Consider the following 17,887-nt stretch of genomic DNA (forward strand, 5'->3'; position numbering starts at 1 on the left):
GGAGAGCAGCGGCACCTCCAATGCCATTAGTGTCCATTCACCCAACTGCCATATTGCACACATCTGTATGGGACAGTGCCATCTAGGAAACTACATGAGAAATGGCGATGACACAGAATGCGTACTGTCAGCTTCGCACCGAATTCACGACCACACAGAGGATGAAAAACACAGACACCACGGTCTGTGTAGTTGAAACTCTGAGTACGCGTATTTTACTGAAAATGACTCATACAAATGAGTGTTTTTCATGGTCTTCAGCAAGTCACCCCCCTACCCCTGTGAAAAAAAAAAAATACTGCATATGGGCTGGCGCTGGCGCAATGACTTTCGTTTACAAGGAAAAAAAAAATAAATAAAACTGACACCAGAAAACATCACCCCAACACCGACAAACAATCCACACTGTGCGAACCGAACCGCCTTGTGCTTCGCCGGACGGACGGCTTGACAGTGCAGTGGTAGCAGTGGTGGCGCTGCGGTTGCCAGCACCCACGCGCTCGGCGAATGATGGCCCGAGCGGCGAGTTTTGACAGGGGCGCAACTCTGCTACCTAAAGCTAGCATATACAGTAACTCTATACATCTCTACAGGGCAGCCCCATCTATTGTATGATAAGGGAATTGCTACTGGGTACGCAGGAGGGACGAGGAATTGCCCTAAACAATAAGGAGCTTTGCCCCTAAAAGAGAGAGAAGGCTTAGCAGGGAGAGCAAAGTAAATCTTCAAATGTTTGGACAAACAAAATAGAAAGATCAAAATCAATCAATTTATTCAGCTTAAAGTACAACGCACAAAGGTTAAACGCACGCTCGTAACTGTACACTTGAAAAAAAAAAAAAAAAGGAACACTATAGCCCTTTTCAAAGTACAATTGCGGAATATAGATACATGTATGCACAGCTGAGGGAATAAGACGCGCTTGTCTCACTCCCTTCCGAGAGGACTTTCAACCCGTTAATCTCGCCGTCAAATATGTACGGTCAGTGGTATGGACTAGATGTTCACAAATAAAGCCTACTCGGGCGTCTTGCACTTCCAACACTGCTCTATGCCAAAAAAAACTTCCAAAAAAACAAAAACGACGTGCGCATTCAGCACCGTACCCGTTAGCACTCTGCAAGCGTAGGTCTAAAAAACCTCCCTGATCACACCTGTGACGACGAGGACTTTTAGACTATCAAACAGAGTACATGCACGCACGGGAACATTTGTGTACAAAAACCTCAGCCTATCACAACGCAACAATGTTTCCTTTCTTTGCTCTCTTTCCCCAAACCGCTCTGGCAAGATGGAGAACGAGGCGGGTCAGTCCGTGTCCATTCTATCAGGATCTTCGTTGTCGCCCCTTCTCCTGCAGCTGGGCTCAGGATCCGTTTCGATGACAGCCTGTCAAAGTGTAATCAGACTTTAGTAACTTACTCAGCCCCTAACATGGTTACAGTCAAACACAGATGTAAAGAGTTGGTTATAGTAGATGTCAGTAATAGTTCCGGTGCATGAAATAATCGTCTACGTCCAAATCGACGCACGACAGGAACTTGTGGGTAGGGATGTGCCATGCTGTGAAATCCTGAGCAAGCCCTATTGAAATATTATTGAAATATTATTATGAGATTCGTAGGGAGGCACCATGATCCGTAACGAGTAAAAAAATCAAGATGGTAGCCGAGGATCAGCTAAGAATAAATGGACAACGATAATTCGAATGAAGTTCTCTATTGCATACCCACGCATTAGGTGTGCCCTCATAAAGTTAATAAGAACAGTTAATGAAATGGTGAAAATGGCGGGAAGGAAAAGTCACATGATTAGTCATTAATGGCCAATGTTTCAAATCTCTGGAAAATGGGAGGAAGCCACTTGCTCTGGATCTTACGGTTGTAAATGTAAGCTCTGAAGCTAACAAGTGATCTTTTTTAATAATTTTCAATCCTATAGCTGAATAGATCTGTGTGTTTATCACATATAATGATAAATAAAAATTAACTTATTTGTCATAACTCAATGAAGCAATACTCAGAACAAGACATGTGCAAATGTCCTTCTTCTTGGTTTGAAGTGATGTGGAAGCAAGTTTGAAAAGTAGCAAGATTCCAATTCCAGCAGGATACAAGTGATGACCTGCAAAGTATGTTGCATCTCGAAAATTACTGTACAGAAAACATATAAGCCAGCACAACAAGCTTTTAAACTTGAAAGACGAGGAATCAATGTCAGGGTAATATAATATGTTCATTAAGCCTTGAAGTCAGGCTTCGTGGCTGCACACAGTTTTCTCGGAAAAATGTATTCGTGATACAGCACCCCTTCATTGCAGCGAAACCACCTTTACAAGTATGTTATTTGCCAACTAAGACATTTATATTAAGAATACATTCGCGGACCGATTTTCCGGACATGGCGGGGACCGAAAAAAGTTCGAAAAATTGAACAGCCTGAAAAATTCATTTTTGTCAGAAATATGAATTTTATTGCAACAGGCAGGCTTTAAAAAGTCCATGATTCTGCCTTGCCTCATACTATGCTTGGAAGCAATTCGGTTCGCCCATGTTTGCGCCAAGGTGACATCATCACCGTAAATGCTCGACAAAAGCGTCACCGCGGTGGCGATCTCCGCTGCTGACAGATGCGGGCGATCGTCGTCATCATCCGAACCACTCTCTGGCTGCGGCACAACGTGGCGAAGATTTTCTTCGTCTCTGAGCTCCGCGCACAAAATAGTCATCATCTGCAGGAGCGAAGTCTTTAAATAGAGAGCTTTAGAATAACGTTTGAGGGCGTTGCGGGTATAGCGAATGCATTATGAGTTCTAGAATAGCGTTTGCTTCCCTTAAGGAAAGGTCTAGGGACATTCACCCTGACCGCAATCTAAAATGCATGGAAGCTACACACAACACTTCGCGGGCCGCAATCGCCGCACGCTATTTCGGATTTTCTGCGGGCAGGCCGCGTACGGTGACTCGCGTTACGATGCATGTGCAGTGGCAGCAACCGCACCGTAAGGGCTCGTGGTGCGCTATTCTGAAACTCCCTAATGTCATTGTGGCAGGCACATTCACTCCACTACTGCACAGCTCCGCCTCCTCCCTATACGGTGCGATGACGACAGTGCTGACCGGGATGAGAAAATGGTCCCATGCCGTGTTTTCGAAAGCAGACACGACCTCCGAAACTTGAAATGTGACGTTTGCTTTCCAATCTTGGAGGCAGGAAAGCCATTTTAAAATTAAGTCACTAAGCTTAGTCAAGCCGGCAGAAAATCCAACATGGTGGCATCCATACAGGTTCGTGGCATGGCTCAAAACAAGTGATTTGAAAACAAGTGAAAAATCCAACTTTAGGGGGAAAGTTCGTCCGGAAAATCGGTCGAAAAAATGCATTAGCCCTATGGGAACCCTGAAGGTACACTTTTGAAGTTCGAAATATCCAGCAAGTCCGAATTTTCGGAGTCCGAAAAATCGGTCGGCGACTGTAACACACCTATTCATTAGTTTCTCATACTTTGAAAATCCGAAGAATTCAAAGTAGAAATGAAGTGAATTTAAATACTTTAATATTTTAAAAAATGTACGAATATTCACACATGTCTACTACACGTGAGCAATCATGGCTAGTCTAAAAGGGAAATAGAGTCCATTAAGGACCTTGCTAAAAAAATGCAGAGGCCCATGCTCACAGAAGACACTTCGTAAATTATTTTGATACTAGTTGTTTTTGCTTTGGAATGCAGCAATCACATCTAGGAATCAAACTAGCAACCTGTCTACCCAGCATGGGTACTGTATTTACAGGATTTCAACGTGCACCTGACTTGCATGACCAAGGAACGAAAATACAGCTATGAGGCAGTCGAAGCATCTGTGCCTAAATCTAACATGCATGCGATTTTAAGGTCTATTTAAAAAAAGAAAAGAAATGTGTGCATTAGAATTGGGTAGATACAGTATGCCATGGAGCTGCTACAGTGTGTGTGGAATGAACCCTAGTTTCCTGCATTATTTACTAGAGAATACCATGGCGTTGCAATCGTTCAGCCACTGTGGGAATCGGGAATAATGGGTAGAACAGTCACACGCAATATGAAGGTTATCGCGTGAACGTCGACCCGCCTAACTTCCCAGGGACCTAGCAGCACATTTTGCAACTGTGAAAATCAATATCGCACATTTTTCCCTTCTTCGTCGCCTGTTCCATGCTACAACCATCACCCCTACAATGAAGTCTACACTTTCTCTCGCTGTTTCGAGCCTTTCATTCGTTGCGATTCAGTGTATCCTTTGTGGGGTCTTACCTCCACAGGTGATTACAAAATTGCTGGGAAAGATGCGTTTAAGCAGGTGCTTTGCACTGCTTCGATTATTCAAGCTTCCTAAGGCGATTGCAGTTTCAGAAACAGCAAGGAAAGTGAGTAAAGCTTGCGTGATACAGCCCTCTCCTAAAAAGAATACCGTATTTACTCGCCTAATGATTGCACTCGCATAATGATCGCACTCGCATAATGATCGCACCCTGAACTTGCCCCATCGACATGTCATGTGCCAAGCCTAGCTGAACGCGCTTATCATTGTTCCTGTGATCTGAAAACGGGCATCAATATGCTAATGCCGTAAATTTACTGATTTAAATGAAAGCATTCCTCATTTAGATGGAAGAAACTGTTTTGACGCACGTGACGTACTCAGAAGAAAAAAATGCGGTGGCTTCGCTCCACGGAGTGCTTCGCTCCGTCAGCCCGCATGTTTGTTTTAACATCCCGCACTGTTACAGCGGCGGCCGCCTGTTGGTCGACCTGTGTTCATCCCGCAGCAATGTTTTTTTTTCCTGAGACCACGTTTTTTTTTTTTTTGGTGTGCTTTGTGATCATCTGTTGAAGCGCCGTTTCACCATGGGGCGGTATGCGAGCTATACTGCCGCGTTCTAAGCTGAAGGCACTTGACTACGCGCTAGAGCATGGCAACCGCGTTGCCGGCAGACATTTCGGCGTCGACGAAATTCGGATCCGATATTGGGAAAAAACAGCGCGACATGCTCATGACTACTAACAGCACGCGATGGGCTTTCCGCGGACCCAAATCTGGCAAGTCCCCGACATTGAAAAAGCAGTCCGCGAGTACATGAAGGACGTGCGCAAGGACAGTTATGCAGTGTCATTAGACAAGATACGGACGCAGGCGTGCAGTTTCCCGGAGGCTGGGAATAGCCACAAAGGACTTCCACGCCAGTTCCGGCTGGACGACACGCTTCATGCGGCGGAATGGACTGTCGCTGGCATTTCCAACGCGCTTGACGGAACAGATGACCCTCTGTGGGACAGTGAAGACACTGCCAGTTCCGACAGGGAATTGTGCGGCGACAACACTGACGGCAGTGATGCTTCGGAGTCTGAATGAACGTTAGGGGGACAGAGAGGTAAAAAATAAAAGGGCAGTGTGCCATGCATGTAGCTCCTGCGTAATGCGTGCATTTTATTACAAAGGTAAGCCTTAATTTACTTTTATTTTTGTTTATGTTCATTATAGCTGCCGTAAAAGTTCTGATTAGCGACTTTTTTGGGTTTCCGGTGTTCAGAATATTTTTTCACGGAAAATTTACCCTGCGTAATGATTGCATCCCAAAGTTGGACTCAATTTTATGAAAAAAAAAGTGCGATCATTATGCGAGTATATACGGTATTCTGGGACATGACGCCGTGGCAGGTCTTCGTTGACAATTGCGTGATAACCTTCATGTCACGCCTGACAGTTCATGGATCTGCCCAGTCTTCATGTATGCAGCTTCGAATACACTTGCTTCCTTGTTTATAGTGTTATGACTTTTGTTTTAGATCAAAGAATGGCTCATTGTGAACAGACTAGAATTAGCCAGCCTGAAAGCGTCGACACGATGAAGTGGGACTGCTGAACTGTCTCGCCACAATGCGGCTGCAGGGCACTCGGGGCCAAAAGAACAAAACCTAGGCGAATCCATGTGCTCCCCAAGCTTCCCATGCCAGCTGAAGTGTCACACATTGCAGATCCCATAAACACTAGCGGCAGATTTCCCTCCAGTGTACTACAGCAAAAACTCAGTAATTCTGATTTCATGAGACCGAAAAGGCCGTCCAAATTAACTTAATGATCGAAAGTATCAAGAAAACATGCGACAAAGGCTGCTTTCCTAATGCACTCTTATTTACTTCAGGTATACATTAATTTAGCAATCATTTTGCATAAAAGCACACGGTAAAAGCTGCGATTTTCGTCATCTGCAACTATGTTCACAATATGAATGCGGCTCAAGACACTGTGTTCTGAGCTGAAACACGCCCCCCCCCCCCTCCCCCCTCTGAACCCATACCTTATTACGTACCAACAACGCGATTGTGGACGGCAACCAAGTCTTTTTCAAAGGCCTAGGCTGTCCGCGAATGTTGTTTTCACTGCTTTGCATCGCATGCTTGTCGCAATACGAAGATCATCCAAGTTAACCGGGTTGTGGCCAAATATGACCAAATTATTGAGTTTGATGCCACTGATCTACGTGTACACTGACCAAGGCCAGATAACACATGCAAATTATCTCATTTTCTTAATTGCCGAATGTTCACTGAATGAGCTTTTACTGTATTACGAAACTCTAAGGCATGAGCTTCTCTTACCCTGCTTTCTTGGTCTTGGAGCATGGAGACGACCGTCTGGAGCTGTTCCAGAGCCCGCTCCTGCTCGCTGTGCTCGTATTCTGCCGTCTTCCTCGGTTTCTCCGGCGAAGCGGGGGCCAACACCGTGAAGCCGGGACCCTTGCGCACCACCGTCCTGCTCGGTTTGGAGACGACACCGGCGGACTTCTCGTCTGAGGAGCTGCCCGCAGTGTTCGAGCTCTCCGCTGAAATAGATGCTCCTTCCGCGGCCACCGTGGATGACACAGAGGCAGCCATTGCCAAAGTGGGCGACGTGGTCGGGCTTTGGTGGTGCTGACCCGTGCTACCGACCTGTCCGCTTGCAATCTTGGCCTCCACGTCTGGGCCGATGGCAAAATGGCCGTACGGCTCGAAGCACAGCTCAAGGCGGTCATGCTTGGCGTTGTACGTGAACACCTGAAAGAGTAATGATGAGTGAAAGCAAACGATAAAGTTCTATGTCCCTAATCAAGCTCCTTGAGTTCAAAAAATAACAATACGCGTGACATAGGAAGAAAACCATAGAAGACTGAACAGGCCTGTGCCCATAAAGGTGAGCAGGCGAGTGCAAAAGAGGCACTTGCCCCACCTCTCAACTAACCTCTGCCGGGGTGCAACACGAGTTTGCCCCCAGCCCCCAAAATGAAATCATGGGGATACCCATGGTGATACCTGTTGCCCAAAAATCACATATATAATGGTGCTGCATCAACTTCAGACGAGCTAGTGTTCCGTTCCCAAGCTTTGTACCAAACTGTGCAAAGACTTCCCTATGCATGCTCAATTATGCCAAAATGCCATAGCCTTCCACTTAGGTTATATAGGGGCCTATTGCTAAGTGGCACCTGAAGGGACCAGGAAAATACAGTCGACTCTCATTAATTCAAACTCGAAGGGACCCCTGGATTTTGTTTGAATTATCAGGCTGTTTGAATTATCAGAAGTTCTCATATATGCGACTCTGGGTAAGGTGACAGCACAAATTATGATCAGACATCTATATTCACACTTTTAAGCATCTCTAGATCCTAACTACAAAAAAACAGAGAGCGGTGCATGTATGGTCAACAAGTTTATTGACTATCTACTGCTGACTAGACCTTTTAAAAAAATCATGGATGGTCAACTGCTTATTTGCCACATGCGCATTTAGCACAAAGCTCTCGATGCCAGTAAGTGCTGCCAGTTGATTCTGAGAGTTTTCTGTTGTTGTCAGAAATTTTCTCACTTTAGCAATGTACTGGAAAGCCTGTGCAGTTGTCACATTTTCCACTTCCGGTTCTTCTTCACTTTCACTGCTGTGTTGTGCTGGCAGCACCTCTGCCACCAAGTCATCGAGTGTGTCCTCCCTGCACACGCACAGGTTATCATCAGTAGCTGCATAACTGTCGAGGTCGGCAGCTATGTTGTGCGCTTTTAGAGCAGACAGCACTTGGCTTTCATCGTCGCCCTCAGTCTGCAAGCAGTCAGATGAAGTGGCAATGCTGCAGCCAGGTATGCGGAAGGCATGCTCGAAGCAGTTCCTTATTGTTGCTGATGTGACAGCATTCCATGCGTCAGCGAGCTTGCCCAACGATGAGAGTAGTGTGACACTGTAAGGCATGGAATTGTCCATACATATCAGCAGTCTCTTTAGCAGTGTTTTCCGGTAATTAAGCTTCAAGCATTTGGTTACCCCTTGATCCAGGGGCTGGAGGACAGCTGTAGTGTTAGGAGGCAGAAATTCAAGGCGAATTGCTTCCAGCCCCTCCACGTCGCCGTGCGCAGGGCAGTTATCAACAATGAGCAAAATTTTCCTTTTCGCTCGCTTCATTTGCCCATCCAGTTTGCGGAGCCAACCCTCGAACAAAGCTTGCGTCATCCAGGCTCGCGTGTTTCCGTCATATGCAACTGGGAGCGTTCGGACGCCTTTAAAGCACCTGGGACGCTTTGACTTGCCCACAACGAAGAGTTCTGGCTTGTGACTTCCGTCCATATTGGCGCAAACCATGACGGTTAACCGTTCTTTGCTCAGCTTTCCGCCAGTGCAACGCTCTCCCTTGCGACACAAGGTTTGATTGGGCAGGCACTTAAAAAACAGCCCCATTTCGTCGGCATTATATACATCAGCCGGGGAGTATTCAAGCAGCAGGCTTTGAAGTCTAGTCTGCCGCCAGTCAGAAGAAACAGCTTCATCGACCACTGCTGCTTCACCACTCACTGTTTTGAAGGAGAGACCGTGGCGTTCCTTGAACCGAGAAATCCAGCCATCGCTGCACTTGAAATCTTCAATTCCCAAGCGCAAGAAAAGTTCTTCAGCTTTCTCTCGTAGGATTGGCCCATTTATCGGTAAATTGGAGCTCCGTGCGCGCTTGAGCCAAAGAAGCACGGCGTTTTCGAGATCCGGGTACGCAGCTTCCCTAAGCCTTTTCCGATCGGGAGCGAAGCGGCTCGCGTTATTCTGCAGCTTGTCTTTGGCTTTCAGAATGGTTGTGAGAGTACTTTTGGTTATTCCATACTTCAGTGCCACTTCGGTCTTCTTTACCCCAGCGTCGACTTCTTGGATAGCGGCCAATTTCTCTTTTAGGGGTAGTGTCCGATATTTTCCTCGCGGTGACATGGTCGATCGAAAAATGCGCAGCACGTAAGAAAGACGGGCAGACCTGTACGCATTCTGTTGGCAGGTCACGTGCTTCGGAGTCGGCCGGCGCCACCGGCATGCCGGAAAAGCAGAGATAAGCCGCGAGCCAGCTTCGTAACCACCGGGCCGTTTTTGTTTTTCGTTTTTTTTTCCACCGCGGCGCGGAATGCTGAGAAATGATTGTGTGGCAAAACCTTTTCCCTTGAAGTTTTAAGGCGCTTATTTTTCAATATCAGACTATTATGATAATCATAAGCACGCAAATTTTCAAATATTGCCGGCAAATCAGCAGAAATTTTCCGGTATGGACAGGCAGAAAGTACGAATTAACCGAATGATGAAGTTTGAATTAAGCGGCTTTTAAATACATTGAAAGCATAGCGAGCCAACCAAAATTTTGAATTTTGTATGAATTAACCGAAAGTTCGAATTATCAGAGTTTGAATTATCGCGAGTCTACTGTATGTAATTTAGAAAGAGTTCTGCTAGCTCAGTGATCAACAATGTTTCAGCATTCAAGTATGACACCAATCCATTTTCTTAACTCCCGCAATAGCATTAAAAAGCTCGTTTCACAGAAATTCCAGAATTGCTGTCGATGGTTGTGAGCTAACAGTCAGCATTGTTCATGTCTGCTATGGAGTAACACCAGAGCTTGAGACTTTCATGAAAAAGTTCGCACTGCATACGAATGGCACGTACAGGGAGAAATCTCTATAACACATGTAATATTGTGTGGCAGAGAATCCCACCAGGCATCGGAACATGTCAATTAAGCTAAGAGTGGTTGGTGCAAAGGCGCACTAACTACAACGTGCAAAAGCATAATTAATTGTCATTATCAGCAATGGCATCAACAAAGTGCACCTTAAAGGCACATTGTGGGTACTTCGTCGATTCACAAAAGCGAGAATTACAGAAGTGGGCACTTTGCAACCATACTTGCAGTTGGCATTCTAGGATAGGCCTATGTTACGCACACAGATGCTTCTTTTCTTGCAACAGCATTGAGGTATCCTGCAAGAGAAGAGCCAGGCTAGTGATTTGAAAAGGTGATGCGAACGGGACCTTATCAAGCTCAGTTGCTCCAATTAGGTAGGCAGCTATGCCGTTCAAGAGATTTCCGTTTCCTAAAAGTCTGCTGCATTACTTGAAGGAGAAGAGCAAGCAGTCACCTTGTCAGGAATGAGTGGCAGATGACAGTGCTTGCCGTCGACAAGGCCCACGTCTCGCTGCATCTGAGCGTAGAACAGGCCTCCGCGGCAGAACAGCCACTCGTTCTCCTGTGCGTACGACCACACCGTCGCCCCTGTCCCTTTCAGGTGGCCCAGCATGGCTCGCAGGCCCGACTCCAAAGACAGGATTTTCTGGGCCTCTGAATAGAAGGTGCACCACATTAGCAATGAGGGCAAAACACTAAAAACGAACAAACATTTTATTCATGTCACACATGTAAAGGTTGTTTCATAACATCTGAGCGCTTGACAATCTTAGAAGTAGTTTCGTGCCATTTGCATCTTAAATTTTGCATTTTCAAGTGCGAGAACCACAACATAATTATCTCCTGGGCTGCATCAATAGTAAAGAGTGGCAGGAATCAGAATAGAAAGAATAGTTCTAGAAACCGGAAACCTTCAGTTTCGGATGTGCCTAGAAGGGGTTGAGAAAACGGTCATAAATTATGAATGCAACGGAAACCTTCAGTTTCGGATGTGCCTAGAAGGGGTTGAGAAAACGGTCATAAATTATGAATGCTTTATTATGTTTTAGAGACAGGGAACTTGAAATGGGCAAAAAAATTTGAAAAAAAAAGAAAAAAACCTGTTTCCGGAAAACGTGTTTTTCAGGGTGGTGAGCAACCTTAAAAACATTTGTGGGTGAGACAATAAATCAGACGTACAGTCTCCAGTCTCTATTTAGTGCTGTGCTCCAATGAATCCTGCAGTTTTTAACTAACACACTAAGCAACATAATTTACTGAGTAAATACAAGCTTGAAATTGAAAACAAACAGTAAGGCCTTACACTCACCTTGCAAGTGCTTCACTAGGTCACCTTCCAGAGTGGCAACACTCGTACTGGCTGCATTAAGCGGGCCCCCTGGAAGTCGTGAAACGAAAATTGCCCTTTGAATATGTAAGGCTGTGGGAACAGAAATTGAGGCTAACCCCCCGCCATTGCACGGGCTTTTTCGCCTATTTCTGCCGTTATTGTGTGCAAACAAGACTCTCTTCTTCTCCGCGGTCCGTCAGTGCTGGAGAGCGGCAGTGGCGTTGACCTCTCTCTCCCGGCATCAGACCGTACCGGTACTCTCGATTGTGGCGCCGCTCTCAAAATTTCACAAAACGTTCCGTGCGCGCACCCAGCGGGAGGGAGAATCTCTCTTGGACAGCGAAAGATGAGCACGCCTTTTCTTTCCCGTCTGTCGGCTCCTTTATTTTTGAAGCTCGCTCGGACTAAGTTCGCCAACGTTGCCTTGCGCTAGCGGCAAACGCTTACCTTTCATTGCCCCTTCTGAACGCTAGGCCGAAGAGCAGTGCGGTGTGTTCTCTAAGGCTGAACCCACGCTAATGGCCACACTCCTGCGACATGTACACTACAAAGCTAACCGTATGAAATTTTGGAGAACACACAAAGTTTAAGCTTTAGAGGGCGCTAATATCTTCCGTGCAATACTCTTCGTTATAAATTTAAGTGAATAAGTCTAGAAACACTTTCAAAAATCGAAATTCAAAGGCTGCTACTCTGCTGCCATTGCAATCGGGTGCCAGTGCGAACTCATAACAAAACAGACTCTCAACAATTTCCCAATTCCAAGTGCCGTAAAATCTCACTAAATTAAATTTTCTGGGACCAAAAGAAGGAAATGCTAAATTATTAAAAGTCTCAAGAAAACAATGAAATGTCACGTAGAAGCCGTAAAAGCTGAAATTCTCGCTATCCTGCCAGTTTGTTCACATTATAGTAAGACAAAGAGTGCTTAACAGCGCAAACGACAGGAGGGGATAGAAGAGACGAGTTGGCACTCTGTATCGTCTCTTCTATCCCCTCCTGTCGTTAACGCTGTTGAGCACTTTTTATCACGTCATACCCACACGCCCAATTCTACTGCCTCTTAAATTGCTCACAATGCTACAGTAGTGCAAGGCACTTGTGTCTTTCTCTTAATAAGCCCAAAATGTGCTCTGCACATCTGCCATATTTCGTACCGCCACTCCCAAACCAACACCACTACACACATGTGACAATTCCTTTCGCAGTAAAGTGGTTAGCAACTGACTGTCTACTGCGATGTGGCAAGCACTTTTTAAGACAGCAGGCAAAATGCGGCAAAAAGCTCTTCATCACCAACAGCTCTCACCCTGCTTCGAGTTTTGTGACAATGTGCATGCATTACATTTAAAAAGAAAAGAAAACTGAGCTACTGAGTGCTGCATCTGCCGCAAACAAGACCATGGTCACTAACGCTGCTATCATGGGCAGCGTTCATGCACCTCCGAAGGCATGTGCACCGCCTTTGCACTAAACATACACAAATATTCAAGCCCTTAAAACATTCAAACAAATAGTACACAAATTTGTTTCGACACAAACATAATTTATTCAATATTTATAAATGAGCAAATAGACAAACAAACTGCATGTAAACCCCTTATATTTAGAACAAATGGATGCTATGCCCAGTCAAATAACTGTTGATGGTTCCATTGTAAATGATGCGTCAGTTGTCGCTGATCAGTTTAAGAGATACTTCTGCTCCGTATTTTCTGCTCCCCAACATGAATCACCACATGACAACCTTCTTCCAGTAATGTCTTCTGACTTCATAACTTATGAGGGTATATTTTCTTTGCTGCTTAACCTGAAAATTAAATCTTCAGCTGGTCCAGATAATATCCCTAACATATTCTTGCGTAAATATGCCGAACCAGTTGGGCACATTTTAACAAAGGTTTCTCTCCTCTACTTCGAAAATTCCTACATTCCTGATGACTGGCGCATGGCACGTGTAGTACCGGTGTTTAAGAAAGGGGATAGTCTAAACATTGCAAACTACAGGCCTATTTCCTTAACGTGTACGTCATGTAAGCTATTAGAACACATAGTCGCACATTACATCACAACATTTCTTGAAGAAAATTATACAGCACGGATTTAGGAAAAAATTATCGACCACAACGCAGCTAGTCACAACAATTCATGAGTTTACGTCGTCGCTTGATACGGGGAATCAAATTGATGCTATTTTTTTAGGTTTTAGTAAAGCCTTCGATCTTGTCACGCATAGCAAACTCATTTCTAAATTACATATTCTAGGTCTACCTCTTAACCTCATTGACTGGATCCGTTCTTACCTTCACAATCGCAAGCAGTATGAAAATGACTGCATGTCTGGTATTCTGACTGTATCATCAGGAGTTCCTCAAGGTAGTGTTTTGAGACCTATTCTTTTTCTAGTGTATATGAATGACATTGTTAAATCAATAGACACATCACAAGTCCACATAAAGCTTTTTGCAGATGACTGCATACTTTTTAAAACGATTACTGCTCCGAATGACCAGAAATGCCTGCAATCCAACCTTTGTGCCATTTATAAGTGGTGTGAAGATTGGTCAATGAAATTAAATAGCGATAAATCAGCTGTCATGCATATAACAAATAAGAAACACCGTTTTAGTTATACGTATTTTCTCAACAACTGTCCATTGACTGAGGTTAATGAATATAAATATTTTGGCGTCACAATTACAAGCCACCTAACGTGGTCAAGCCACATTAATAAAACATGCTCTTCTGCTTCTAGAAAGCTCGGTTTTTTGAGACACAAATTAAAAACAGCGCCCTCAGAAACAAAAATGTTGGCCTACAATGCTTTTATAAGACCAAAGTTAGATTATGCTAGTGTCGTTTGGGACCCACATATAAAGAAAGATGTTAAGAAGCTTGAGGTGGTGCAGTGAAAGGCGGTTTGCTTTATCTTTAATGCGTACCACAGAAATGACTCGCCAACAACAATCATGGCCATTAATGATATCTCTACATTACAATACCGAAGAGCTGTTGCCCGTCTGAAATTTCTACACTCACTTTATTTCCGTGAATTTAACATTTGTCCAGAAACTTATGTAAGAAATCGAATCTCAAGACAAACTCGACACACTCACAGTTACACTCTTGAACCTTACTTCGCACGTACTAATCTTTTCACGAACTCATTCTTTCCTCGGACGATCAATGATTGGAACGCGTTACCTTTTGAAGCATTCTGTGATAATGAAAATCCTCACTTTGATAACTATGTATCTTTCCGTTTTTAACCGTACAACTCAAGATCTCGGACTGTCTCACGTTGTATATGATTTGCATTCTCCGGTTGCAGTTTGCAATTTCTTGCTGCCATTTAACTTTGTTCAAATGTTATCCTGTGTTCTACTGCCTTAACATGTTTCTATTGCTTGAATTTTCTTTTTATTTGAGTTACATTGTGAATCACTTTTTATTATGCCCCCTGCTTGGTCTTTCGATCGTAGTATTCTGTAAATCAAATAAATAAAAATAATGGTGGTTTAGCTGCAGCCCAATTGTGTTGTACCATGAATACACTTACCCAGGGGAAACCTACACTGCCGCATAGCCTCACTACAAAGCACAGAGGAAGAAATATTTAACAGCTGAAAGAAACTCTTACTAGAACGGGCGTCTGCAGGCATCCACATAACATCACATAAAATACAAAAATAATAAGCTCTGACGAAGATGTTTCTGTCGGCAGCACCTTGTTATGCAAAGCCACAACTACAAAAAAAAAGGCAGAAAGAAAAAGGAAACGCTACTTGCCAAACGTGCTCCGTGCCCCCATTCCGTGGCTGAGGCGGAGCACGAGCAACACGCGCAACCAGTTGGCTTGCATACTGAAACGGCTGCAACTCCCTTTTCTGCCGCATGACAGTGCCAGCGCGAATTGGCTCTCCGGCAATGTGACATTATATGGTCGCCTCAAGGAGTGCACCACCTAAATGTTTATTCCTCCGTACTTCCAAGTTAAATGAGCATGTTATCCTCCCATTGATTCATAATTTTTTTGAAGTTTATGAGCTTGTTATACCTGTCTAAGAATAGAAAATTTTAAAATGTAAAGTATTTTGCAGGTCATCACATCCATTCTACTGAAAGTCAAATCTTGCTATTATTCAAAGCTGCTTCCACTTCCTGTGAACCAAAAACAATGAGATGCAGCTGTTTATTTCATGTATAAAAAAATATTGTGCAGGTTAGAAGGGTCATGTCATGCTTTTTTTCTTTATAATATGCAATATATACTATTCAAATTGCATTCGAAATTATTTGAACAAAGCATTATTCGCTTCGAACATAACATTCACTATTGGCACATGCCTACTGTGCAAACGGTCGAAAGCGAACCTACAAAGCGGTGCAGCCACTGCGGAGGAAACCTGGCTTGCTAACGCAAAAAAAATGGATGGTGACTAAGCAAGCAGCTCTGAAAGCACATGGAGAAAACAATACTGCTGCTTCTCACAGTCACAGTTTCTGCAGACGATATTGCAGGGGCTATAGGCATAATCACAGACAGCGCCCATGTTGTTCACGTGCGCCGAGCGATAGTGCAAGCCAAACAGCCGTGTTTGCCACACCGGTAGAAGCCATAGTCACTGATAATGACTGCAAATGGCGACGACTTTTTAAATGCCTGTTGCATACACTGTGGCACATGAGAGGATAAATCTGAACTGGCATAAAGTGTTCTAGCTTTCCTGTCATTACTGTGCTGTTCTCGCTGTTGAAGATGGTGATGTGGATTGTACCACGTCTTTTTGGTTGTGTGTGAATGCAGTTTTTGCGCTTTTGTAAACTTGTGCGAATAGTTAACTTCATGTTCAAAGCAAATTTGAAGCGAATAGTGATTTTGGTGTATGATTTCGAATTGAACTCAGTAGTAGATATATCGCATTATATAAAGAAAAAGGGGCATATCTGCTAAGACCAAACTAACCTGCACAATATTTTTTCAAAAATTAATACATGGCCGGTGCAAATGCCATTTCTTTACATCAAAGGAAGTGGAAGCAACATTCAATAGTAGCAGGATTTGACTCTTGGTATAATGCAAGTGATAGTAGTCTGCAAAATATGTTACATTTTATAACTTGCTATACTTAGAGCATATAAGTCAGCATAACGAGCTTTTCAACTGAATTAATGAATCCATGTGAGGGTAGTGTCTTCATTTAACCTTTAAGTGGAGTTTCGCGGCAATGCGGAATTCTTCTAGAAACATGTTTTCACAGCTCAGCATTACTCCACTGAAGAGAAATCACTTTTACAGGCAGTTACATGCAAACTAGTATACACTTTGATGGGTGCTTTGACGGCTTAGCACCCCTCCACTGCAGTGAAACCACCTTTACGAAGTGTTGCGTGCAGACTATTGTGCATCTATTCGTTTGTCTCAAATAATTCCAAATTTTCAATATTAAAATTTTGTTTGAAGCAAATACGAATACTGCAGTTTTCCCTTCTGCATTGCACACTTGCGGTGCTTTAAGTTCCACGTGCTTTGAAGATTACCTGAACTAGTCATGTTGTGGCAAAATACAGCCGAATTAGTTTCATACATTTAACAATGCATAGGACTGATGGGACCAGAAACATCCGAATTATTTCACTTTCTGAGCTTTTTACAGCAACAGAAGACAAGCCCCCAACCCCGGCCCCCATAGTCTTTCGTTTAAAGGGGCCCTGCAATACTTTTTGAGCATGGTCAGAAAACGCTGCCGATCGGTAGTAAAGGCTTCCGAGAAGACTCAAGTCAAATGTAATAGCACAGTACGCAGCCTGGAACTCGCAATAAATGAGTCAGCTAAAAATTGCTTTCTCTTCCCTTGACAAATCACGGAATATTCCCAAAAATCACACGTAGATGACCCATTTAGAGTCAAACCTCGTTAGTGCATACCCGCTTTATGCATACTAACAGTGAAAACGTAGTTGTGACGAATCCCTGACCGAGTCTCATGAAGATAAGCATTCGCGAACCACTCAAGCCATAGTGTTCGGCTTATGCTTACCAGTTAGTGTGTACTAACTGCTTACCGTGATAACATTTTGCGCCACAAAATTTTACTGCCCCCCTGAACTTGCAGATGTCCCATTGCGTGAACAGTTTTCCGTCATGTTAATAAGTGCAAAGTTAAGCCGATAAGTTATTCCGACTACCGCGCGATTGCGGCAATGACATATTGCAAGTAATTATCGGGGAAAAAACGAAGGTGGGGTGGCGACCACCGACAAACTCGGCGGTGTGACTTATTGCCGACAAAAAGCCTCATTACAGTAAGCATCCTCGGTTACATGCTCGGGCACGCGTGTGACGTAGCGTCACTTTAGGCCTACTGCATGCTTTTAGTAGGCGACTACCTGAATGCGCTGGGCCGCCGATCGCTGCTGCTTTGTTGCACGGGACCGTGGTCAAGCGCGCACCGCTTTACAGAAACGCAAGCAGCTCGCTGACGCGAATTTTAGCGATGCATGTTGCAGGCACTGAGAAACCTTGCTATATTATGGCAACAGGTGCACCTTACAGCA

The 17,887-nt window shown here is 44.2% G+C and overlaps 1 protein-coding gene across 1 annotated transcript in view; it reads right to left on the bottom strand.

Moving 5' to 3' along the window:
- Nucleotides 1–747: 747 nt before the first annotated feature.
- The window catches only part of LOC119181312 (deubiquitinating protein VCPIP1-like), a 71,120-nt gene continuing 53,980 nt past the window's right edge, over nt 748–17,887 (bottom strand). The window contains exons 13-16 of the mRNA XM_037432520.2: nt 11,309–11,377; nt 10,454–10,653; nt 6,641–7,075; nt 748–1,389 (exon numbers count right to left, since the gene is read on the bottom strand). Of these exons, the coding sequence (XP_037288417.2) occupies nt 1,309–1,389; nt 6,641–7,075; nt 10,454–10,653; nt 11,309–11,377 (785 nt within the window). The 3' untranslated portion in view covers nt 748–1,308. The remainder of the gene's footprint in view (nt 1,390–6,640; nt 7,076–10,453; nt 10,654–11,308; nt 11,378–17,887) is intronic.

The sequence above is a fragment of the Rhipicephalus microplus genome, chromosome 10 (genome assembly GCF_043290135.1).
Source record: "Rhipicephalus microplus isolate Deutch F79 chromosome 10, USDA_Rmic, whole genome shotgun sequence".
In the NCBI taxonomy this organism is placed as follows: Eukaryota; Metazoa; Arthropoda; class Arachnida; order Ixodida; family Ixodidae; genus Rhipicephalus; species Rhipicephalus microplus.